General features: G+C 40.0%; 4 protein-coding genes across 5 annotated transcripts; 3 read left to right on the top strand and 1 right to left on the bottom strand.

Annotated features, from left to right (window-relative positions):
* The first annotated feature begins 3458 nt into the window (after nt 1–3458).
* Nucleotides 3459–5069, top strand: LOC108096139. 2 transcript variants are annotated; one of them, XM_017197519.2, is made up of 3 exons: nt 3469–4436; nt 4486–4608; nt 4865–5069. In XM_017197519.2, exons 1-3 carry the CDS (start codon nt 4132–4134, stop codon nt 4998–5000), a joined length of 564 nt encoding a protein of 187 aa, XP_017053008.1. In that variant the 5' UTR covers nt 3469–4131; the 3' UTR covers nt 5001–5069. The 2 variants fall into 2 exon arrangements, with proteins under 2 accessions (XP_017053009.1, XP_017053008.1); XM_017197520.2 differs by lacking the exon at nt 4865–5069 and having other exon boundaries at nt 3459–4436; nt 4503–4609.
* Nucleotides 5070–5516: 447 nt separating this feature from the next.
* LOC108096138 (serine protease 7) lies at nt 5517–8721 on the top strand. Its single transcript, XM_017197518.2, has 5 exons — nt 5517–5769; nt 6375–6758; nt 6822–6930; nt 7411–7697; nt 8357–8721. Exons 1-5 carry the CDS (start codon nt 5682–5684, stop codon nt 8659–8661), a joined length of 1173 nt encoding a protein of 390 aa, XP_017053007.1. The 5' UTR covers nt 5517–5681; the 3' UTR covers nt 8662–8721.
* A 1028-nt stretch (nt 8722–9749) lies between these two features.
* Nucleotides 9750–10848, top strand: LOC108096109. Its single transcript, XM_017197486.2, has 3 exons — nt 9750–10169; nt 10233–10355; nt 10613–10848. The coding sequence occupies exons 1-3, from the start codon at nt 9865–9867 to the stop codon at nt 10746–10748; spliced, it is 564 nt and encodes a 187-aa protein (XP_017052975.1). The 5' UTR covers nt 9750–9864; the 3' UTR covers nt 10749–10848.
* A 6127-nt stretch (nt 10849–16975) lies between these two features.
* LOC108096110 lies at nt 16976–17879 on the bottom strand. The gene is made up of 3 exons (XM_017197487.1): nt 17544–17879; nt 17361–17483; nt 16976–17301 (listed from the first exon to the last, which is right to left on the bottom strand). Exons 1-3 carry the CDS (start codon nt 17831–17833, stop codon nt 17157–17159), a joined length of 558 nt encoding a protein of 185 aa, XP_017052976.1. The 5' UTR covers nt 17834–17879; the 3' UTR covers nt 16976–17156.
* Nucleotides 17880–23642: the final 5763 nt, after the last annotated feature.

Below are 23642 nucleotides of genomic sequence, written 5' to 3'. Positions count from 1 at the left end.
AAGCATATTTGCTCATAAAAAATTCAGAATCGTATTAGCTTGCAAAATATTTTATGAGTAATATTATAGAAATTCCAACTAGTTCTAGGCGATCCACAAATAAGACCTATTCCTGAACGTATCCAAAGCATAAAAACGGATGGTATGGAAATAATGCAATGTCTTTATTTGTTGGATTAAAGATAAAAAGAATATTTCTGTAAGATCCTAAGCCAAAAAACTTCTTTAAAAAAATATTTAAGCAGATAAAGCTATAACAAACATAAATTTACATTTTAAACATAATATGATACAAGGGATAAGAATTAAGTTTTGAAGTGTCATGTTTAAAATATATAATATATAAATACAGAAACATGAAATCTGCTAAAGCTATATTAAAAAGAACACGTTCATGCTTCTATAAGTCCTGGCATATGAACCTTATTCTCTTTTCATACCATTATTTTCCATTTAGCCACAAAGAAACTTAATATCAAAAAAACCTTTTAAGTGTACGGCTTTGAGTTTGTTTTGTGCCGGGTGGCACATGAAACATTTGGCTTTGTTGGTAGGCGGTGTTGACTTGTTTCCTAGTCGCCGCTTGCTGTTTAGGGATTTGCGCTGCCAAATGAAAGCGGGCTGGGGAATGGAGGGGGAAATGCAGTTCAAGTCCGCTGGCCATTGTTGCACTTGTTGTTGATTGTTTGTTGTTTGCACCCCTCACAGACACACTCACTAAGTCGAGAGGGGGACAGTGTGGGCGACAGCTGAGTGGGGCACGTCTGAGCATTTAAGCGGGGAAGAATGTGGGTTAATGGGTTTTTAGTTGCCCTTTTCATTACTCAACCAACACCCACATGCGCGACAACTGCGAATTGTTTGGTTGTGCGAAATGCTAATCAAATTGCATACCACGCGCTTCTTAAGTCGGTTCATAAGTCCCCAAGTTCGAGGCAAAGTTTGATTGCCTTTCGGTCATGGTAAAAATCCTCACATTTTGGCCAAGGAACAACAAAGTTCTAGCCGCATAATAATGGAAACAGTTTTCTTCTCACGCTCCGCTGATTAACATGTGAAACACGTCAGGTAGGTACACTATAAAAAATAATAATATATACTTTGTGATTCAGATAGTTTGGGTAAAAAAGATATCCTGTGAAAATTGATCCTCTTTAATAATATTTTGGGCATTTAAGTTGGCTTGTAAGTTATTTGTGTAGACATAAATGCTTCACTTAATTTGTAATTTTTTATTTACTATTTACAATTTCAGTGCATTCAGTGCAACCTACAGGAGAGTGCGCAGCTAATTGAAATTTAATTAAATGACCGCCGTGAGCACGTGGAAAACCTTCGTTGCAACGCGGCCAGGCGTTGGAAAATTCGTGGAACTCGTTGCACCTTCCATCGCTAATTTAATTAGCCGTATGCATGCAGGGAGCGATTTATGAATTGCATTCCCGTCCGCCAAGTTGCTCCATGGAATGGTGGATATGGAAAACGCTACACTGACCAAACCGTAAAAATGCCGCACAGAACGAGCATTTTCCTAATTGAACATGTGTCCGGGTCATGCAAACACAGACACAAAGTACACCTTTTGCATTTGGTTTTTGTTTCCACTCTACCTCTTTACAGTTCATTAATATTGCAGATCCGCAGCGGAGAGGGTTTATTGGAAATTAAAAGCCAACTACATTTGTGTTCTACCCGGCACTGTTTTTTTTCTCGCTCTCTTTCACGGGAGTTTTCCCATTTCCCCGGTGCCAGCTAATTTAAATTTTTTGCTTGTTTGTCGTAGAATTTATGCTTGACATCGGGGGACACCGCACAAATTGAGGCATAAATTCGGTTGCATTCCCATCTCTTTTCTTCGTTAATTTATACATTGCTTTAGCCACGAATATTAACTAATAAATATGCAAACGCAAATATTTTTAACGTAAAATAAATTGGATAAATATTTTGACAGTTGAATTTTGTTGTTTGTTGTTGTTTGTTGTTGTTTTCAACATTCCGAAATTTAAAGACATTGTCAATCAAATGTCAAAAAAGTCACACAATTTAATTAGTAATCAATAATTATTAAAATATATTAAAAATTTTTGTAATTATACAGGTTCAAAGATATACATTTTCCGTTTTGTTACACTACGTACCAACAACTTTTTTTTTAATTAAAAATCAAGCCAACTCATAGTCCCGAGAAATAAATAGAATCATGGCATCATTGAAGTACATGTAAATACTTAACTTTAAATAATTGAAATTCTTTTATATCATGAACATATTAATGTTAAATCTCGAAATTCACGTCCTTGCAGTTAATTTTACCCTGCTGCGGTCATAAATCTCAAATAACTTTAATGGGAGCCACTTGCCGGACACTCGAAAGTGTTTTTAATTTCAATTAATATACAAGGCTCTCGAGAGCAAAAGTACAGAGCCACTGAAATCGACACACAAGTGACCCGGCTCCTTGACCAGAACTCAACTCAATCTCAATGGCTCCGGGCGGAAATCATCTCGAGTGGCGTCTGCCTTTGATGGGCAGCCATCGTCCTCCGTCTGCAGTTGCAGGAAAGTGCTGGAAAAGCGGGCGCAGCTGAAAGTCCGGCAGTAAACACCTTAAAGTTTCCTTCAACTTTCGCCACTGACCGGGGGAATTAGCAATGATACCCCATCGTCGGCTTAAGAGCTCCCCAGCCATAATGCCCTCATTAAGGGTTAAGCTTTAGTTAAAGTTTCGCCGCTGGCTTAAAAAAAGTGCCGACAAGTCTGTGCGGCTGGTAGAGAATTTCCTGCCCTAAGCAGGAAAATGATTAAACAATGCCCAAGGACTGCAAGACGGAGTGATGCTGGGATGGGTCGACAATGATGACAATGAGGACCCTGGTGCATGCAGCTATGAAATGGCAAAGTGCTGACCTAAGCCCACAAACAAAATGGTAACGCTACACGAACACACATACACACATACAGCATACATACATATGTACGTACAGACAAACAAACGCAGAGGACGAGACAACAAAAAAGTGTCACAGCAGCTCAACACAAAAACTCAAATTCCGAGGGCCCGAGTTCGACTCCGGCTGCTACTGAAACTGAAACTGAACCCAAACCCAAACCAAAAAGCCGGGCAGACAGACGGATGGATGGACATGACGAAGTGTCAGTGGCTCAGAGCAACGAAATCCCAATGTAGCCAGTGATAAGGCCAACTACAGAGCCACGTGTTTGCTTTTCAATTTGTGCCAGCAGCCGGCTGTGGAATTATGAATAGGCCGGCACAAAAACAAAGCGCCCAACAGCAGATAGACATCGTGAATGGGCCAAGTGGAACGGCTTACTGGGGGGCTACGGGGGATTCGGGGGGCCAAGGCAGCCAAAGGGGGTTCACGGAGCGTTGGAGCATTCATTGAAGCTAAACAGGATGGGGGAGGATGAGCAGAGTGGAGGTGAAGTGGGGAGTTCCTGGAATGGGATTGGACGGGATCCGAGGACTACGCTTCGATGCCGACAGGCAAAGGAAAACAACTTTCGCAAAAGTTGTACTCGATTTGTGTTCTACTTTGGTGGAGGTCCTGTTCGTCCTCTGCTTTCCTGTTTTTTACATCACTTCTTATGGCAAGATGCAGCGCATGAAATGCAAATGTTAATCTGCAAGGATTCAAACTCCTTTTGGCTCAGCATATAAATTTCATGGCGAACTCTCTGATCGCTTCAGCAGTTTCGGTAAAAAGAAACTAGGCTCCAAAGTTTCGAAATATTATACGACCTACTTAATGTTTATAATTCAATTTAACAACATCAACTTTTCTTTAACCTCAATTCCTAGACTGCCTTTTACATATTAACACACTTTTTCCTGGCATAAAAATCTTTTGAATTCAGTGTCAAAATATATGTAGATATATCCAAAATTATACATTTTTTCCAACCTCAAAATTTACTGTATCCTAAATAAAACAAACATCATCCATCGAAGTAGACTGTCCTGTCCTAAATTTGTACCCAAATACGTGTACACATACCTAAAGATCAGTCAACAACATCACATAAACACGACAATATCAAAAACACTCGATTTATTAGATCGGGGAAAAAAAAACATCCACAGAAATATACATAACTTAGTGCTTCAATATGAGCGACATAATTGAGCGTAAAACCCTGATGCAGGATAAGAGGAAACTCTTGGAAAACAAAAGAATGACCATGGGAATGAAGTCCATCTGTGCTTCTGTTATGGGAAGCATGTTCCAAACGAATGGGGAGACGAGATACTCCTTCAATTCTATGAGTAAGCGCCACAAGGCTGACAAGGATTACGTGGATAGTAATTATAAGGATATAGCTGTGGAAACGTACGAGCCCATTTACAAAACCGTTTTCGATGATGACAGGGACCCAGTGCGTGAGCCAAGTTTCTCACATCACCGCATACCACTGTAAGTGCAAAAAAGATAAGATAATAAATTATTTAATATAATTTTTTAGGCAAATTCGATGTCTAGAGCGGTACCACAACTCAAAACTGGAGTATGCGAATCAGTTCAAGCGTGAGATACAACTCCTGATCGACAATCAGTCAACTGCGGAAAGTGCCTGGCAATTTGTAAGGTACGATCACTTAATTTTTTTATCATAAAATATAACTAAAACTAGATATGTTCAAAGAATTAAGTAATTGGCGATTTCTGGAATGGGATAGGACGATTTTCTTATAATTTAAAATTTAAGTCTTGTAGTCTTGAAGCAAAGTTATATGTTAATTGAATTTGGTTGGTTTTTAAATCTTTCTCTCAAAAATTATTCTTCGAAATACAAGATATACAAAAACTGATTTCTCCTGATATTTATGTAATTTCTTTAACAGGACGATGAGTTATACAACACTTTGGCCACCGCTGCATACAAGAGAAGAGCTCAAAAACTTCGAAAAGGACTTCTGCAAACTTTCTCCTGCTGAGCAGCGTCGCTATAATAAAATAATGGCTACAAATTTTACTTAGCATCTCGAGGCGTAACAAGTGAAATACTATTTTATAAAAAAAGAAAAAAATAAAATTGTAAAAAAAATATTTTTTTGTTCTTATAGCAATTTTTTTTTAATTTGAATGTTAATTCTGAAATGGCAGTACTTCATAAAAGTATTAAAGGCGAATAAAGTGAATAAAGAGGTCAATTATGTGACCATAACAATTTGTTACCCTTTTCTGCAAACATTTTAGGGCCATAATATTTTTGGCTTAGCAAATATCGGTTACCTTTATTTGCTCAAAACAAAACACCAATCATTTGTATCTTCACGATGCACAGAGATTTTGGTCTTTGGAGAATTGTAAATAGTTCTCAGCGTGAGCACAATGGGAATACGCCTCCCAAAAGCTTTAATACGATCTCTATCAGCTGGGACAAGTCAAGCTTGAGTCTCTCGACCGGCTCGAAAGCTCTACTCACGGCTCTCACTTTTATTACCTCGATTGGATTATAATCTCCGATCGCATTTAAAGGTCTCTCGTTCGCAAGTCGCGATCATTTCTCGCGGCGTTTTAACGGTGGCTATACTATACGATTCCCTCCCGATTTTGTGATTCTGTGCTCGAGGTCGACGTGCGTAATCGCAAAGACGCGTTTTAGATTGGATTAGCTGTCAATTTTGATATTACGGATTGTGGGAAATATCCCGTGAGATGAGGTCAACACGCCAAGTATTTGGGATTTTTTTGAGCACCTGCCTGCTGCCGTTCATCGTTCTTCAAAGTGTTCAGGCCCAAGGAAGTTAGTACCAAGCTAAATGTGATTCACGCGGAGCTGACTCATTAACCGTTACCGGTACTTACCAAGTTCAGTAGCTTAACTGAGATTCAATGCGATAATCAGACTTGAACTCAACAATCTTTCCCATGCCAACGACTTACTTGCACTCGTGTGCTTTTAATTACTACTGAATAATTTAATGGGTCCGATCATCGCGCAGCAGATTACATTATCGACGCATTTTTCGGTTGGCAATGAAATATTCTTAATATTATCAGTGAGCTGTTTTTTACATATAGTGTAATTTTAAATCAAACATAACTTGTGCTGACTCCATCATAATTCATTTGCAATGCAAAATAATAAGCGAAAATACATAAAAAGTGCATTAGTTCTTAGGGCGACAAATCTGATTGATATTTACATTTTTGTCTGATTCATATTTAATCGCTTGTTTTATATATTCGCAAATCAAGTTTAACAACCGATTCAATTAAGTTGTTTACATTTTTATGCAACAGCTGAGTAATGGATAGTTGAATTATAAGCACTGACCCACCCAGTTCAATATTTTAAGCTATTCAAATATGAACTGTCATAAAATTCTCCTGTATTTTTCTGAACAGGTTGTAGAAATCCCAACCAGAACCAGGGAATATGCAGGTCTATATACGACTGCCCCAGTCTACTTGCGGTGGTTCAGCAGAATTCCGTCAGTTCGGAGGACAGGAATTTCCTTCGGAGCTCTACTTGCTCCGATGGTGTGGGACGAACTCCTTATGTTTGCTGTACAAATGATCGGAGCTTTGGGCCTCAGGAATCATCCTCAACCGCTCCTCCGGTGACACCTTCCATTTTTAATCAGGGTCAAGAGGGCCAGCAAGGTGAGGGCAACTTGTTGCCCTCTCCCCCAAAATGTGGTCCGCACTCCTTCAGCGACAAGGTCTACAATGGAAACGACACAGCGGTGGACGAGTTCAACTGGATGGCTTTGCTGGAGTATGTGGATCGTGAGTTGAATATTAAAACATAATAATAACATAATATTAAATGAAAGTATTGCCTTTTTAAAGGTCGAGGACGCCGAGAGCTCAGTTGTGGCGGTAGTCTGATCAACAGTCGTTATGTTCTTACCGCTGCACATTGCGTCATTGGAGAAGTGGAAAAGGCGGTGGGTCGCCTGTAAGTAGTTTTTTCACAGTCTTTAGCTAAGAAAATAGTTTTTTCTGTTTTCAAGTGTTACGAAACCCGCCAGAAAAAACTTTTAGTCAAAAGTCTTCAGTTCATTTTTTAGCCATTTGTAATCATCTTTTTCTTAAGTTATCTTTACCATTGCGACTTTTTATTTTACTTAGGTAAAATAATATAAAATAAATATTTGTATTAAGATTGCTTCTTTTAAAAATAAGGTTTTTAAGATTTTAAAGATTTATTCAAACAAAAACTTGTCATAACTTGAATTTTCAGTTTAAGAACCATTTTTTATAATAAATTTACGCTGCATATAAACTTTATGCACGGTCATACATTTTTTAAGTTTATAATGAATATAACAAAAAGTTTCTTTTCTGAAAGAAGTATTTTTTTTAATTTAATTATTTTAAAAAAAAAAAGGACAATTTTAAAATGTTTCAATTAATTCATTTGTTTGCCTTCTTGCAGCACTACAGTTCGATTGGGAGAGTACGACACCAGCAAAGACATAGATTGCATTGACGGCTACTGCAACCAGCCCATCCTTGAAATGGGCATCGAACAGGCCATTGTACATCCCCAATATGATCCTAACAACAAGGACCGCACCCATGACATCGCCTTATTGCGACTTGATCGGCCCGTCGTACTCAATGAGTATATCCAACCGGTGTGTTTGCCTTTGGTCAGCACTCGACAGGCCATCAATACGGGGGAAATCTTGGTAGTCAGCGGATGGGGACGTACAACTACCGGTGAGTTTTAAATATTCCAACTTAACAGCCCAAGCTCAGTTGAGTTAAAGATAATCGCTGCAAAACTACATGTATAGTTTCCATATTAGCTTACAATCATCAGAACTACACTAGAAACTTATAGACATGCTAAGCTTGCAAATAGGAAAGTTGACATCTTTTTAGAATTTTGTACCTCAAAGAGTAAAGAGTACTTAAGATATCAAACTTCCATATCAAAATAAGATCAATTGAAATCGATTATTTATTAAAGGGGTTAAAATAATTAAATGTACCCTAATTTTATGTGAGGCATATTCATCCTTAAAAAGTATCAATGACTGGATAAATTATTTTGCCAGCTTATTGCTTTAAAACTTATTAGCTCAATGGTGCAAGGAAAAAGAATTGGTAGTTTTGACACATCCTAAACTTGTCATTATAAAAGCTAAAATTTTGTTACTTACGAAACGAAGCTTTATTTGAATGTCACCGGGAAACAATTTTTAATTTCTCAAAAATACATTCATAAACTGTTTTGTTTAATCAATTATTTGTTTATTCATTATGTCATTTTCTTTATGTATCTTTCGAAATAACTAAATTAATACATAAATTGTAATCCTGGGCTTGTAATATTTTAAAATAAAATCCTTCATCCCTTCATCCTTATCTGGCAGCCCGGAAGAGCACCATCAAGCAGCGGCTGGACCTCCCGGTTAACGATCACGACTCGTGTGCGCGAAAGTTTGCCACTCGGAACATCCAGCTGATCAGCTCGCAATTGTGCGTCGGCGGGGAGTTCTACCGGGACAGTTGCGATGGAGACTCCGGAGGTCCCCTGATGCGCAGGGCTTACGACCAGGCCTGGTTCCAGGAGGGCGTGGTCTCCTTCGGCAACCGCTGCGGACTGGAGGGATGGCCGGGAGTCTATACTCGGGTGTCCGACTACATGGACTGGATCCAGGAGACGATTCGACCCTGAGGAGCGAAACGAAGGCCGCTTTTGTTCAAATAATTTTTAATTAAAGTCGAGTCAAGAGTGTTTTTCGGGCCAGGGCGCCCATCTTTTAATTAACTTGCATTCAATGCGATTTTATCAGCTGCTGTTGCCACGCTGCGTATACGTAATGCGCTTACAGCCGAGCGCCGTTTGCGGTAATTAAACCCGCTGTTCTCCGTTGGCAAGAGTGGAGCGGAATAACTTTCGAGATGCGGCCAACTTGCCCAGCGGCACCTAGCGCCTTAGCGCCCTCAACGATTTTCTATGCAATTTGGCAATGAATTTCTATTATGCAAGCAACGCTTTTCTGGTTTTGCCGCGTTCCCCATCTGCAAGTTTGCACTTGTTTGCTGGCTGATTGCGTTTCAGGCGCAGCGAGGCTGGAAAACAAAGTAGACAATGGCTTGGCTCATTAATTGTGGAGTGTGGAAAGGTTAATGATGCCTGCAGGAACCAGTTAGCACGGACAAAGGAACGGGACGGCTTCGGGGCTTGTGTTTCTTGACCAAACTTCCCCAACAAATGTTTAAACAGTTTGAACCAAACCTTGAAAATAGTTCATGAAGCATTCAATTTAAGGGGGTATACAAAAAAAAATGCTTCTTGAAATAAGGTTCCACAACAACTACAATTTTAAAAACCAATCTTACGGGTTCACTGATTTTAAAGGAAAATTTAAAAAAAAAATCTTTGAACTGGTTGTTATTACCGTGAAGAAAAATTTAATTTGATAAAAACTCCTTTTTTTCCAGTTCAGCTTCTTCCTGTTAAATCGTGTATGTAATTTCTGAAAGCAATATATGTACTTTAGTATTCTTGAATTTTGTAGAAAAAGAATTCCTCCTGTAACCTAATTTGTGCAACGGACCTGTTGAGAATGGAACTATCTTCTATATCCCGATTTTGCTCCTCTGCTTGAATTAAATATTTCTTAATACATCTCAAAAAAAACCCACTCAAATATACGCCCCAAAACCTGACTACAAACTCACTTTTACTCCATAAGAATAGTAGGTTAAGAAAAAATCATAGTCATCAGCGTAGCATAGTTTAAAACAATCATAAGCTTTGAGATCAGTCGAATAATACAATTGATTAGATTCAAACCAAAAATAGTTCAGTAAACAGAACCAATATTAAAACTCGTCCACAGAAATAAAAATATATTTAAAACCTAGCTTCAAAATGAGCCAAACAGTTGAGCGAAAGACCGCAATGCAGGAAAAGCGAAAGCTGATGGAGGACAAGAGGATGAGCATGGGAATGCGTTCCTTCTTCGCTTCCTTTGTGGGGGGTTCCTACAGTCCGAGCGACGTGCCACAAAACTGGTTCCAATTCATGACAAAGCGGCACAAGGATGATAAGCAATACGTTGATGCCGTTTACGCAGATATGGAACAAGATATATACATGCCTACTTACCAAACCGAATTCGACGACGACAGGGACCCCTTGCATGAGCCCACATTTTCAACGCACCGCATACCTCTGTAAAATCACAACAATTTTAACAAGTATTGGAAAAATTAATTAGTCATTACTCCTCATATTAGGCAAATCCGATGTATCGAGCGCTACCACAATTCTAGGCGGGAATACGCCCGCCAGTTTAAAAGGGAGATTAATCTATTGATCGAAAATCAGTCCACGGCAGAGAACGCCTGGCAGTTCGTTCGGTAAGTTGAACAAAATTTGGAAGTTTAGCTATTTGGAAGGATAGACTTAACCCGCATACCAAAATTTTATAAAGGTGAAAGGTCAATTTTAAATTGGTAGATCTTTTAGGACCCAATATTAAGATGCAGAAAAGTAATTTTATATGTAAAGGTGTTTAAATGATGGACTTTTAGGAAGATCTATTCTTTACCACAGTTTGTTCTAGCTTTTTCTTATAACTTATCAGAAATAAAATATATTTTTTGTTTTCCTATAGAACCATGGCTTATACCTCACTTTGGCCGCCGCTTCATACACACAAGGAGCTGAAGATGTTTGAAAAGGACTTTTGCAAACTTTCTCCTAAAGAGCAGCATCGCTACAACAAAATTATGGCAACCAATTTTACATGAAATGCGAGAAGCTCAACATTTTCAATATTTCCTACCGCAAAGGAATTTGCACTTTTGAACAATTTAACATGTAATATCAAATAAAAGCTTACTTTTAAAACTTGCCTGTTTTGCAACCTACACAATATTATTTATAACAATCATACGAAGTAACCGAGAGAGCATAAATTACTATATGCTTCGTAAGGTTGCGCAATAGTTTTATTAGCGATGATTTTATCCTTATCGCGGTACCATTTTCTCTTCAATGCGCTCTCGAATCGAAAAGAGAACTCTTTACCCTAAAAGGTAGAAAAGTAGCGAAACGACGAAAATTAAATGTTCCTTAAATGATTTAAAGAGGCTTAAGTTAATTTCAGTATCGGTTCTTTAAACTATTTTCTTTCTGCAATCGCTGGCCACAAACTTTTGGCAAAATGGAATAAAGAGAAAATTTCCCCACTCTCTGAACTCTCTGGCAATGTGTGGTCAAATTGCGCAAACGAAAACAAAAAACACTTTTGCTAAATGCTGGCGAGCGAAAAACTTGTAATTCAATTTTGAGGGGCAACTTTTGCCCAAATGCAAGCCAAATGTAATTAACACGCACACGGACACTCACACACAGGCATTATAGCCACTGCAATGGAGTGGCAAAACGACTTGTACACCTGCCAGACGGGCAGACAGATTCTCCCATCCCATCCCATCCCATCGTGTCCCCATTGACCCTTACATTCTGGCCAATACAACCCTACTCGGCCAAGACCACCACGACCGTTACCACTTCAGCCGGCTGCCGTCGATTGGCATGGAGTGTGCCCAAAATCGCACTCTAACTCTGTGGCTGTGCGAAATTCAGCTGCTCGGTGGGCTGGAATGGAATGGAAATGGCTAAGTGGGAGGCTGGCCTCCTCCGTCAGTTACAGGCTTAATTGAGTTGTGTTCGCAGCATTTAAAATGGCCAGCAGCGCTAACGATCCGCCCAAATACCATGACAGGAAAAACAACCGGGCAACTGGGCAAAACCGTTCATAAATATTATATTTGCGTAAATTAAGAACGTGTCAAAAAACCATTAACTTACTATCTTCTACCGCACTAAATGCATTAGTTTTTATTTAGTGCGTGGCAATTTACGTAACCTAAACAAAAAGTAAATTTATTTAAATCATTTCATGATTAAAAAGCAGTCGAGCAAATTAGTTTTGTTAAGCCACGGTTGCTGCTTGTTAAACCCATTATATTATGTAAACTAATTTTTTGCGCCATCATCCAACCTGAAATTTCCCACAGTACTTGTAACGCAGTGGCAGAACACAAAATTGGATTAAATGCCGACGATTTGTAAGCAAAACACTTGCCCCTCTTACCGAACTGAAAACGAAATTTAAGCTTAAGTGGCCAAAACAAAAGCGAAAAGAATTTTTAAGCAAAACAGCAAGTTGTTGCACGCAAAAAAATGTACGTCGTTTCTATCGCATAAATCTAAACCATTTTTTAACAAAGAAACAAAAAACATGAACATTCTGCTAAATTTAGTGATTGATGAATTGGGCGAGCGTTACGCATACGCCATGTGGGCCGGCCAAAAAATAGCAATAATTTCATTTAACATGCATAGCCAAACTGGCACTGTCACAACCCAAAAACCAGACCCACGGGCTGAACCGATACCAAAGCCGCCATATTCCTCCTCTCCAATGCAATTCCCGATTTTTGCGCAATTTATGACTTTGGCCTGGATGCACTCGTCACAAATGCCAAAGTCGATTTCGCGGGCTCTCGCGTGCCTTTGAATGGCTTTCAATGGCCCGAAAATCTATGCATTTTAGAAAATTTGTATGGCCGAAAAGCGAGAGAGTTTAAGGAGCCGGTAAATTTTAGTTGTGTTCGCCAAAAATGGAGTATTGGAAATCCATTTCGGCAGGTCCGCAGTGCCTGCGAATGCAGCACATTCGATTACAATTGTGGGCGGGATAACTGAAGGCCACGGGTGCGGGATAATGCGATTTGCGCCTGCCCTGCTGATTGCTACCGCCGATTGTGCCTCGGCCACATCATTTGCCGTTTTGCCGTTTTGCTGCATGCCACATGCCGCTTACCGCCTGCCGCTTGCCGCTTGCCGCTTTACGTTTGCATTTGCCGTTTTCCAATGACATTATTTACTTAGCATTTGCATTTCCTATTTTGCATGCTCTGCATTGCCAATTGCCTGGGCAAACACACAACACACGAAATGCCAAAGGACAGTTGATTTTTACGTCTGCTGATTGTGCTACCATTATGTTTATTTGGTCCCGAACAATGAATGCTACAATTAATTCAAAATGGAAATCAAAGGGGGGCTCAAGCTATCCACTTACATAGTGACCAAGGGCATTTCAGCAAATTTTCCAACTGAAATACGTACTCCTTCTGGCAAATTGGGACAGCAAATTATAATCAAGCTGCCAATCAAACGGCAAAGGGCCCAGAATGCTCTTATTGAAAGGCAAAGTGAACCCTTCTGTGCCGAGTTTTTAGTTTCGTTTTGACTGGTAAAATTAAGTTTGTCGCAGAAGTTTTTTTGCAGTTCTGTGTGCGCAAAAAAGTAAAAGTTGAACTTGCAATCTCAGCCGTTTTGCTAGCAACTCAAATAAATGCCTGAAAATACTCGAAAAACATTTTTGACATGCTGCAAAAATATGGGAAATTTAAAACTACGACCTCTGGCAAGTCTTGCTGAAACCGCACTGCCGATGGTGAAATTTCTGATTAAATTTTTATTTCTAAGGGCAGAAATTTTCGGTTACTCATAAGTGTATAAGGCCTTTTACCTGGGCTCAAAAGTTTCGAATCATTTGGGCTAAAATATGGCCTCCAGGTAAATGCGATGATGAGGCAATTTATTTATGTTTATTTTCGGCATTCGTTTTTCCCCGAGTTCTTTTCACTTTTTTGTCGATATATTTTACAGGGTCCTTGCCCCAGACCCTTCCAGCATTGAGATGATTAAGTGTTCGCTGGCAGGCCAAGTATTAATAAACTTGTAGCACAAGCTTTTCCAACGCAAACGCAATCGGGAAAATTGTGTGGTTCTACGGCAAACGAATGACCAGCGAGCCGCGGAAACGGCTTGTAAAGGGAGCGACAATATAATTTAAATTTATTTAACAACCGACTTGTTAAAATCGTAACGCGAGAGGGATGGACTGCGAGGGGTGAGGCAAACACACACAGACACACACACATACATATAGCAGAGAAAGCTGCACCACGACGGCAGTAAGTAGCTCATTAAATTTCCTTAACCAACAGAGGAACAGAACACAAACAAGCCACTGGCAGACCAACTGACTTTTGGTTTTATTTTGTAAGTAGGAAATATTATAGTAGAAAACGGCGCCAAAAGAAATGAAATTGCCGGCGTGGGCGTAGAGGGCAAGGGGGCGTGGCGGCGGTGGCGGGCTGGCTCAAAGCGAGCGAGCTGTAAAAAACCCCGTAAGTGTATTTTTATTGCGTATAAAATGCATTTTGCAATGCTACACAAAACTCAAGTGGTGTGCGTTCTGAGCGGAAGTTACGACCAGCGTGCTAAGACCGCAAGCACACACAGACACCCCACCAACTGCGTGTGTGTGTGCGGGTGCGGGTGTGTGCTTATGTGTGCGCCACGAAATCTTGATGTCGGAAGTTATGGACTACGTAATCAGGGAAATCATGGGAAATTTATTTACTCTGGCTATTGCATTTTTTAAATAATATTCATTTAGAGTAAGCCAAGGGAGCGAGCAGAAGCAATCGTAAAGAAGAATATTTATTTAAACGTAAATATTTATAGTGTATTCACACAACACATTCTAAAATAATTAGGAACATTTCAAAGTATTAAAGCAATCCTGGCAACAGTTTTGGTATCCAGGGAAGGAAAGGTGGCTCACAATAAATGCTTGAGAGAATTCAACCCTTTGTCGCCTTGAATCAACAAAACAAAATACTCTTTTATGCACTTAAACGTGTTCCAAGCATTCAAGATGTACATTAGTTACACTCAAGTCCCCAGCAGGACTTAATCATACTTTCCCCAAGGCAAACTTCCTCAGCCAGTGCAAATACCCCAGTCGGTAAAACAAACGAGTTGGCAAGCAATGATTGCTCAGCATTGCTACTTGTTGTTAAATATGTTGTGCAAACAAACAACATTCATTACACCGGCAAGTGGAATTGTGCGGAGGGAATGGGGCAGAAATGAAGGATCGCTTATGTGAATTGGCTTTGTGGCGAAAAATCGAAAGGTACCGCCGCAAGGTTAAAGTTAAACGGGTGATGGAATCGCGATTTGCACCGTGTTCGAGTTAAATCTTCTTCGCTGAAATGAGGGTTGCCCTGTCTGTATGGGCAATAAATTCACCAAATGTATCTAAGTGTTATCCTTGGAGTGTTAACTTACCAAGGATACGGCTACTCAATGCAAATGAGTCATAAAATAAAATGTAATGTGGGGGTGTTCTGTAGGGATGTAAATCCTATTTCACCAAGGGTTATCCGCTGCCCATTAAACATCATAAATCTAGTTTGATTAGAAAGTGCGTACGGATGATGCATGACTCCTATAAATAAGGCTCAGCCATGTTAATAAAAGCCTGCCAAGAGGCCAGAGGTAATAATCATTTCACTTAACTGGGTGAGTAATGCTAATGCCATTCAGCCACTGGTCACCCAGTGCGTATGAGTAATAAAAGCCCATTGCTACACGATGGGCAGCTTGTGGCTGGCTTTAAGTTATGCATGATTTTGGCTTATTTTCTTTTGTGACTCTCTTCTCAAGCGCTATTAATTATAATTTTTTCTCCGCCTGTTCTGGCAACATATGTATGTATGGGCACGGCATGGGTGTCGGCCAAACATTTTTAAAATTATATGTAGAAAAAAGAAGCGCAGACACCGACACGCTCACATGTGCCGGAAATTGGCGCACACCTTGCAGCCATGCAGTGGCAAGAGTTCTTTTTTTATAAGCATCATAAAACCATGACTGACCGGACGGAGTCCAGGCCATTGGTTGTATGGTTGTAAGGTGGTAGGGCTGTATGGTTGTATGGTGGTATGGTGGTATGGTTGCATGGGGCAGCGTAAATGGGGACTGGGGGCAGCTCAGCATGCGGAAATTATAATTTATAGCTCTGAGCTGCGGATGCCAGAGCTTCTGCCGTGATTTTTTACCCGTGCGAGGGCTTTTCTTCTGGGAACCGGCTTTAAAATTGGTGGAACTTTGGCATTAATTGAAGTTGGCTATCGAGGTTGAAAGCCCACTCAAGCGTGAATTATATTCTGTGGCAGTTTAAAATTGTTAGACTGCGCCGAGAAAAGGGGAAGAAAGTCTTAATTTTTTGTAAAATCGGGTGTTGCATTAATTGGAGCGGAATGTGTTCGATGAGTGCGTTCAAAAACTGTTCACAGTTCCAAACTAAATAAAAACATCTAAAACTCTTTAGACTTTTTCAAACGATTTAAGCACCATACTCCGATGCCCATAAATTGTTAAGCCACATCGAAAACAAATGTTTAATTCAATGACAGGCCTGACTGCATTCACAGCTTCGATTTCATATAGTAAAGCCTTTGTAGATTACTTTCAGCTGGCCAATTATTCATGAATGTTTATTTTTTGCGGCAAATGCAAAACACCAACCACAAAAGGAAGTGTATTGATTTATTCTGAAGGCGAACTTCAGCCACGGGCATAACTAAATTAAATGGCAGAATTTACATGACGTTTTCTTGCCATTGTTCACTGCGTAAACATTTGTTAAGTTGACCTTTTTCAGGTGTTTACGCAGCGCAAACAAAACTCTACTCAACGGCTAAAAAATGGCCATAAAATCGCTTTTGACAAATGACGCACTTCCTGTCAACGCACACAATCACACACACTCACATTTGTCTTTTATCGGGAGGTTGAAAAAAATGGAGAATGGAAAATGGAAAATGGAAACAATTGCCCCGCGCTTAAACATGAATTTTGCACATAGTTACACAGACCCACAATAAAACAATTCATTGTTTGAATTTATTTATGACTGCATCTCAAATATTTAATATGCACAAACGGCAGTTTGTTGAAATGTAATTTAGTGGAAAAACGAAAACAGATGCGGATTTTGTTCAGAACTATTAAGCTCTCCGCTAGTAGCAATATTGCCTCTCGAAAAAGAGAGAGATCTCATTAAAATTTAATAAGTTTATGTAATGAGTGCGCAAATTTGTTTATCCAATTAATTTCAGAATAGAGAAATCAAACCATACATTAAATAGTTTAATGTATGTCTTGTTTTATTTCATAAAGTAATTGCCGGGATTGCAAAGCATTGTTGCAAATTAAATTTGCTAATTAAACCATTGCCAAATGGAATTAATAGCACAATTTAGTTTGCAACTGGATAAACTTTAGCAACCCAGGCTTAAATTTGTTTTCATGAGAAACTCGACGCGCTTCTTCTCCTTCGGAGTCATTTGGAAGAATTTGGAGACAAAGTTGTTCAGTTCCCGTTTCGTATGCAAAGGAGGCCAGCGCGTTTTATAGCAAAGAATTCTGCAAAGCCAGGAAAATCCACGTAAACTTTTGCTTCTCATTTTAAACTTTGAACTTACTGCTTCAGAAAAAACTGCTCACAGATATTGGGTTGATAGGCAATGATGTGTGCCATTTCCCTCATGAACTGCTTGTCATACTTAACCTTTGCCTCCAGATATCGCACAAAGCAATTAAGATCGCTACAAAAACGGGGAGATTAGATGGCAAGGTCAGAATTTATTAACAAATATTAAACTTACTAAGAGAACTGCTTTATTTCATAGCTGGGATGCAGACTTACATCCGCCTCATCATGGAATCGAGTTCTGGGTTTGCACCATTGGTCCAGTTCAAGAAGATGATGTGACTCAAACCGTGTGCCCAAAGTTCGCATTGCAATCTGCGAAAAGGACTGGGCCCTGGACAGGACCTTCTTGGCCTCCCCATCGGCCTTTTCCCTCAGCTTTTGGGTGAGACGCGTAAGGGGCACCTTCCTGCCGCGCAGCGAATCCGCAACTGAGGAGCCGGATGAAACTTCGGGGATCGACATATTGAAAATTTTTCACTGCTGTGCTTGTATTATTTTAAATGGCATACTTAAACGGGCCCATTTGATCGCACAATTAAGGCTTTAATAAATATCCCGCATAGTTGTCACTGTCAACAGCGAACGTGTATCCATGGGGATTCCTTTTAAGCCTCTGGTGTTAATTAATAAAAACGAATATAGCCGAGAATATCGCGCGGACTTATCAAACAATATCTGGAAATAAGAGAGAGAGATTGCTGCAATTTATTTACACAGCCATTCACATAGGCATTTCAAAAATCACGCATTAATTATTTAACTCAACAATCATACTGCTGCAGAGAAGAATAAAAATGAAAAATCTCTGTTAAAGTATCGCGTGCAATTAATGCAGCCAATATGCATGCAATTATGGTAAGAGATGTGTATGGAAAAAAATATTTGCAATATTTATTCCATAGACAGTAGCGGAACCAGAAGCTGCACTAATTTCTCTACTTTTTTTGATTAAAATATGTCACCTGTTTGTTATTCGTGAGTGTTACACAAAAAGTTTGTCGCTTTTGCGACGTTTAACCAAACTAAGTTAATGGAAAGCAAATATAAAACACATTTAGTTTCGAACAGAATCGTTAATCCACCCGTTAACTGGGTTTGTAGAAAAACCAACTGATGCCACACATTCTCGCACCATTAAATATGTATTCGCGCGTTTAATTTAATTTTTTGAGCGGCTGCGAGTTGACGGATCAGAGCCATCAGTTTGACCACAGAAGGAGTGGCCCATTGAAAGGGGAATAGGGGCATAGGAGAATGGGCGAGTGCCGCCGACAGGAGACCTGGCCAAATGTTTGCCCAGCAAAAACATGGCCCAGAAGCTGGGTCTATTAAGAGCACATTTAACCAAAGCCCGGGCTTGGGCACGTGTGCAATGAAAACAAACGAGCCCATTATTGTTACACTTTTCTTTGGCAACCCGGCCGCACAGGCCCATTAATGATGTGTTATGGCCTCAAGAGGCCGGCCTAGGCGATCCTTGAACTTTGCCTGGCCAGAGCAGCGCCTCTGAATTGAACTCTAATTGCACATAATGAATTGCACACATTAGGTCAACGAACAGTCCGGATTGCCACAAAGTGCCTAATGGAAATGCAATGAACTATTTATGGCCATGAGTAGCCGGCAATTGGCTGGCTGAAGTTTGATCACGCACACGGACTATTAAAGCGGAGATTTCCCTTTAGAGTGGCCACCAAATTTGCGGGTGTTTTCCCCTGGCTTTTTGGCCAGCATTTCGGTCACAGCCAAACCGACAGGAACTCCCACAGCGAGTAATGACAAAACACTGACTAAAATGTTAACAGCAAATCCAATTTATTACACCGAACGGCCGGCGATGGACATTAATTAGCAAACCGGACACGTAAAAGGTATTAAATGCAAACTCAATCTGCCAACAGGGAGACGCCCAAAATAACAGATCAAATCTGGAGATACACCGCATGTCAATTTGGTAATATCGAATGTCGCCACAATCTGCGACAAGTTTCTGCAATCTGTGCTGCTTTAAATGCAAAGCTTTGATGATTTTATTTAAGAGAATCATCTCCCTGCTCCCGATATTATCGATATTAATGTCGTTCATAAAAAGTACTCAAACAGTAAACATTTTAATGTCGATTGTCAACGCGAAAGTAAACAACGTCCAATGCCACATGCCAGGGGATTACAAATGTAATTATATGCCACTCTGACTTGACATTATACCAGAGCCACAAACTGATTTCCGACTGGCTGCGAAGTCCATAAAGAAATTAAGTTTACTTTGCACTCTGCCAATATTTTAAAAATATGTATGTACACTTGGCCATTATTCCACTTCGTTACCTACAAACAAAGCAATGGCAAAGTAAAACAATTTCACTTATGCACAAGTATTTCATTTTGTCACACAAATTCATTCAAAGCTCTCGCTCCAATGTCCCCAAATCCAGCAATCCAAATATAATCCCTGTCAAACCCGCACACATTTGCACAGATGTTTGAACAACTCAAGTGAGACTTAAGAGATTTTGCAGCTTCCTCCATTGTTTCTGGGTCCTTGGTCAACTTTTAATTTATTTGATTACTGCGAAATTGCGCACCTTCCCTGGTTGAGGAAACGCCAGCCAGGATGACTTTTGTATAGTTTTGCAGGCAATTAATTTTGCCCTGGCTCCGAGCATTATTCACGTCAAGGCGGACATATTTTAATTTGATGGAGACCTAATAGGGTTTCGAGCATATGTTCACGGCAAAACTTGTGTCAAGCAAAAACTTTAAATGCAAATGCAAATGGGCAAACTTGTACAACAAACGATGGCGTCTCAGACGACGATTTCTCCAACTTGTGATGTCCTCAAGTTAGAGATCAGCCAGTACTAAATGGTTCAGTCGAATTTGGGTCGAAGCCACTGGGCGGAACCGCCCAACATTCCTGCGAGTCATCAGGTTAATTCAATTTGAGTTGTAAGCAAATTTCGCACAAATGAAATGCACAAAGTTTTGCAATTGACAGACACACACGCCAACTGAGAGCAATAAATTTCCAAAGTGTTTATGTAAACGACCCCGATTGTCGTTGCCGAGAAACAGAAAATGGAAACCATCGTCTGGCTGCACTTTGTCACCAGGCATGCGGAACATAATGCCGATTTTTTCGCCTGGAAAATGGCAGGGCGATAATAAATCTCCAGCTAGGAACAAATCACAGCAATTCCATTATATACACATTTAATGATGTTGCCATCCAAAGCCGCCAAATCCGAATCCAAATCCAAAGCAACGAGCCAGAGACAATTACTTGCAGCCCGCGAGCAATTTGTACGGCTTCTAACAGGCAGAAAAAACATGGACAAACAATATTTTAAAGTTTTTTGAATCTATAAGCTAAAAAAAAAATAATTTTCAATTTAAGACTTGAATCTCTTTAATTAAGTAAGTGAAAGACTACCTCATAACATTTTTAGAGAAAGGATGTAAGTCAAGTTTTATATTTCCAATAAAGTAAACTAAAAATGTATTCTATAATTTTATGCTCATGTTCTATTTATTTACATAAAATAAGATTTTAAGACCTGTTCCCTATTTTTGTTGATATTTTTTTGCGTGTCTCAACGGTGCGAACGGCCCTTTGGGTCTTTAGCGAATGCAGCAACATGGCCAAGTTGTTAAAATAATCACAAGAAATGGCCGACCAGCTCGGGGAATTTTCCCAGGACATAATAGAGGACGAACGAAGGGTTTCCGAGGCAAAGACAAAGTTGCAGTCCGGCTTTCCTATTGCGATTATTTTTAATTAGCAAAATTTCTTTATGCATCGACAGTGGCAGAAAGGTAAAGCCAAAGTCCTTCATTAATTAGAGCCAGCATCAAAGTATGCAGCACATTTTGTTGTTCTTTTTCACCCGCCCACACAATTTGGAAGCTAAAACAGGGAAACACGCCCACATGTGTGTGGCCCTAAAGTTTTGCCACCTGCCTAGATTCAACGTCATCACCTTTGCTTTATACTTACCCATAAATCTGCCACGTATTTGGAGAGCTGGCAAAAAATGCGCAAAAAAAAAAAAAAAAAAAAACAGAGTTTTCCCCCGGGAAAAATACTTCCCACCGAAGCTGCTTATTAGCTTTGACATTCGAGTGCGATGCACTCTGGCCAGAGGTGTTCCACTTGATGTTTTGCAATCTCCTTTTTATCATCCGCATATACATCATTTTTTTAGAGCCCGTATAAAAACATGACGGCAGCATAATTTATTACCCGCTCCCATGCAATTTTTAAAGTTTTGTCAAAGGGGACAAGCTTGCACGAAATGTGGATGAATTTGTGGAGATTTTAAATGGTTGGATAACCGCTATCTTTACTTATAAACTTATTGTATTTATTTTAGTCTCACATACAAAAAGGTAGCATTTTTTTTAACCTTACATCACTTTGTTTAACTTCGAAACCGCTCCTACTGAAACCGTTTAAACTGTTATCTCTCAATGTTTTGCGAACTTGTCGTATGGAAATACATAGTTGTCTCCAAGTTTTCGGATAAAAGTATCGTGTCTGCTGACCTCAATGCGACAAGTTATGTCCGACTTTCAAGCTCTGGCGGGCAAAGCATCGAGTATCCAGCTAACCAAAAAATATCGTAAAACTTTTCAACTTTTCCATTTCACTAAATGTGTATGAGAAGCGGGCCAAAAGAGATGTGGATGGAGAGCAGCGCTTCTGGGCCATGTCAAAAATGGCTCGCTCACGTTGCGTTGTTGACCGCATCACGCTCCAGAGCATAAAGCAATTACAGCGCCGTGCATTGAATCCTGCCGCTCCTTCAGATACTCGGGCGAGTCCTGCTGCACGCACCTCCTGGCGGCACTTTGATTTATGAAATTTTCCGAGCATCAGCCCCGGCTCTTTACAGCAGCCAACATCCTCAATGGGTTCGGGCTTGGGTTAGGTTTTGGGTTCGGGTTCAGGGCGGAGAAGATTTGATTTCCAGTCAGTCAATGACTTGACTAACCAACTTTTGAACGCCCCGGGCATGTGTGTGTCCTGCACAGGGGAAAAATAAAATCGATCTAAAGTGATTTTTTATTGCGAAAATAATGTAGAACATTTTTAATAACAATACACTTGATATGTTACATTCTGAAAAATAACAAAGGCTCTTTAGCCCAAAGTTTATTGATGAATTTGCAACACATCTCTCAGTTTTATTTAAAAGCAAGTAATACAAACTACTTGCATTTAAGATACATACAAAGTAATTACCATTATTGAAATATTTGTTGTTCATTTGTGTTCGAGCTTTTCCACATTAAATTCAAGTTTATCTAAATTGCGTTCTAAAATTAAATTTTCATCAGCGCCATATCAACAGGGGAATAATATTTATAGATATGTATTTCGAAATCGATAACCTTTTTTTAAAGTGGCCACCTGGAGTCTATTAAACAGGATTCACGGCATGCCCCATTGCTCTGCAACTTTTTGGGGGGCGGGGAGGTGGAATCGGAAAAGTTTCGGTTGCATTTGGCCGTTGTCTCTGCAGCTGGGAAAAGTGGCTTAGACTGTCGACACAAAACTTCAGTCAGCCCGGGCTTAAATTTTGTCAATTCCCATTCTTGTCCTATTTTTTTTTCTGTGGGCGAGAGTGTGTGCGTCTGGTTTTCCTATATTTCGGAAAAGTGACAATAAAGTTTTTAGTTTTGGCTGAGAGTGCGTGACGAGTTTTCGCCATTAGCCAGAGTGAAAAAAGTTTTCGGTTTATAGAGAGCGAGGCGTGCTGCCTGTTAATGAAGCCGTAATGAGTCTTGCTTGAAACTTGTACAAAATAATGGCCAGCGTCGTAAACAAATCGGAAGAGGAAGAAAATAAGAGAAAAGCTTTATCCGCAGAGGCAGTTTTGGAGGATTTATTCAGAGCACCTTCGGCAGTTGTGTGGGGGAATTGCTTTTCCACTTTTCCGCCACTAATCACAAGTGCCCAATCATCTTTATTGCTCGACTCGAGCTCAAATAGCGTCTGTCGAAGCCAAACAAGGATACTGAATACAAGGACAAGGATTTCTGGGGCTTGCGAACCTCTCAAATAGCTGCCGTCAAAGCCGCTGAAATTCGTTTGCGGGGCGAAATTCACTTGCGATTGTTCGGCAGAAGCGCTGCTGATGCGGCGTGGGTGTTTCTGGGTGGTTTTCGACTTGCTGTGGGTGCTTTTGGATGGTTGTGGTTGGTTTGGGGTGGTGGTTTAGCTGGAGCAACCAACGGTGAAATACCCATGAAAGCCGCAGCCAACACA

This window comes from Drosophila ficusphila, unplaced genomic scaffold (assembly GCF_018152265.1).
Source record: "Drosophila ficusphila isolate 14025-0441.05 unplaced genomic scaffold, ASM1815226v1 contig_791, whole genome shotgun sequence".
Lineage (NCBI taxonomy): Eukaryota > Metazoa > Arthropoda > Insecta > Diptera > Drosophilidae > Drosophila > Drosophila ficusphila.
The sequence above is the reverse complement of the archived record's forward strand: the minus strand, read 5'-3'. Positions and strand labels throughout refer to the sequence as shown.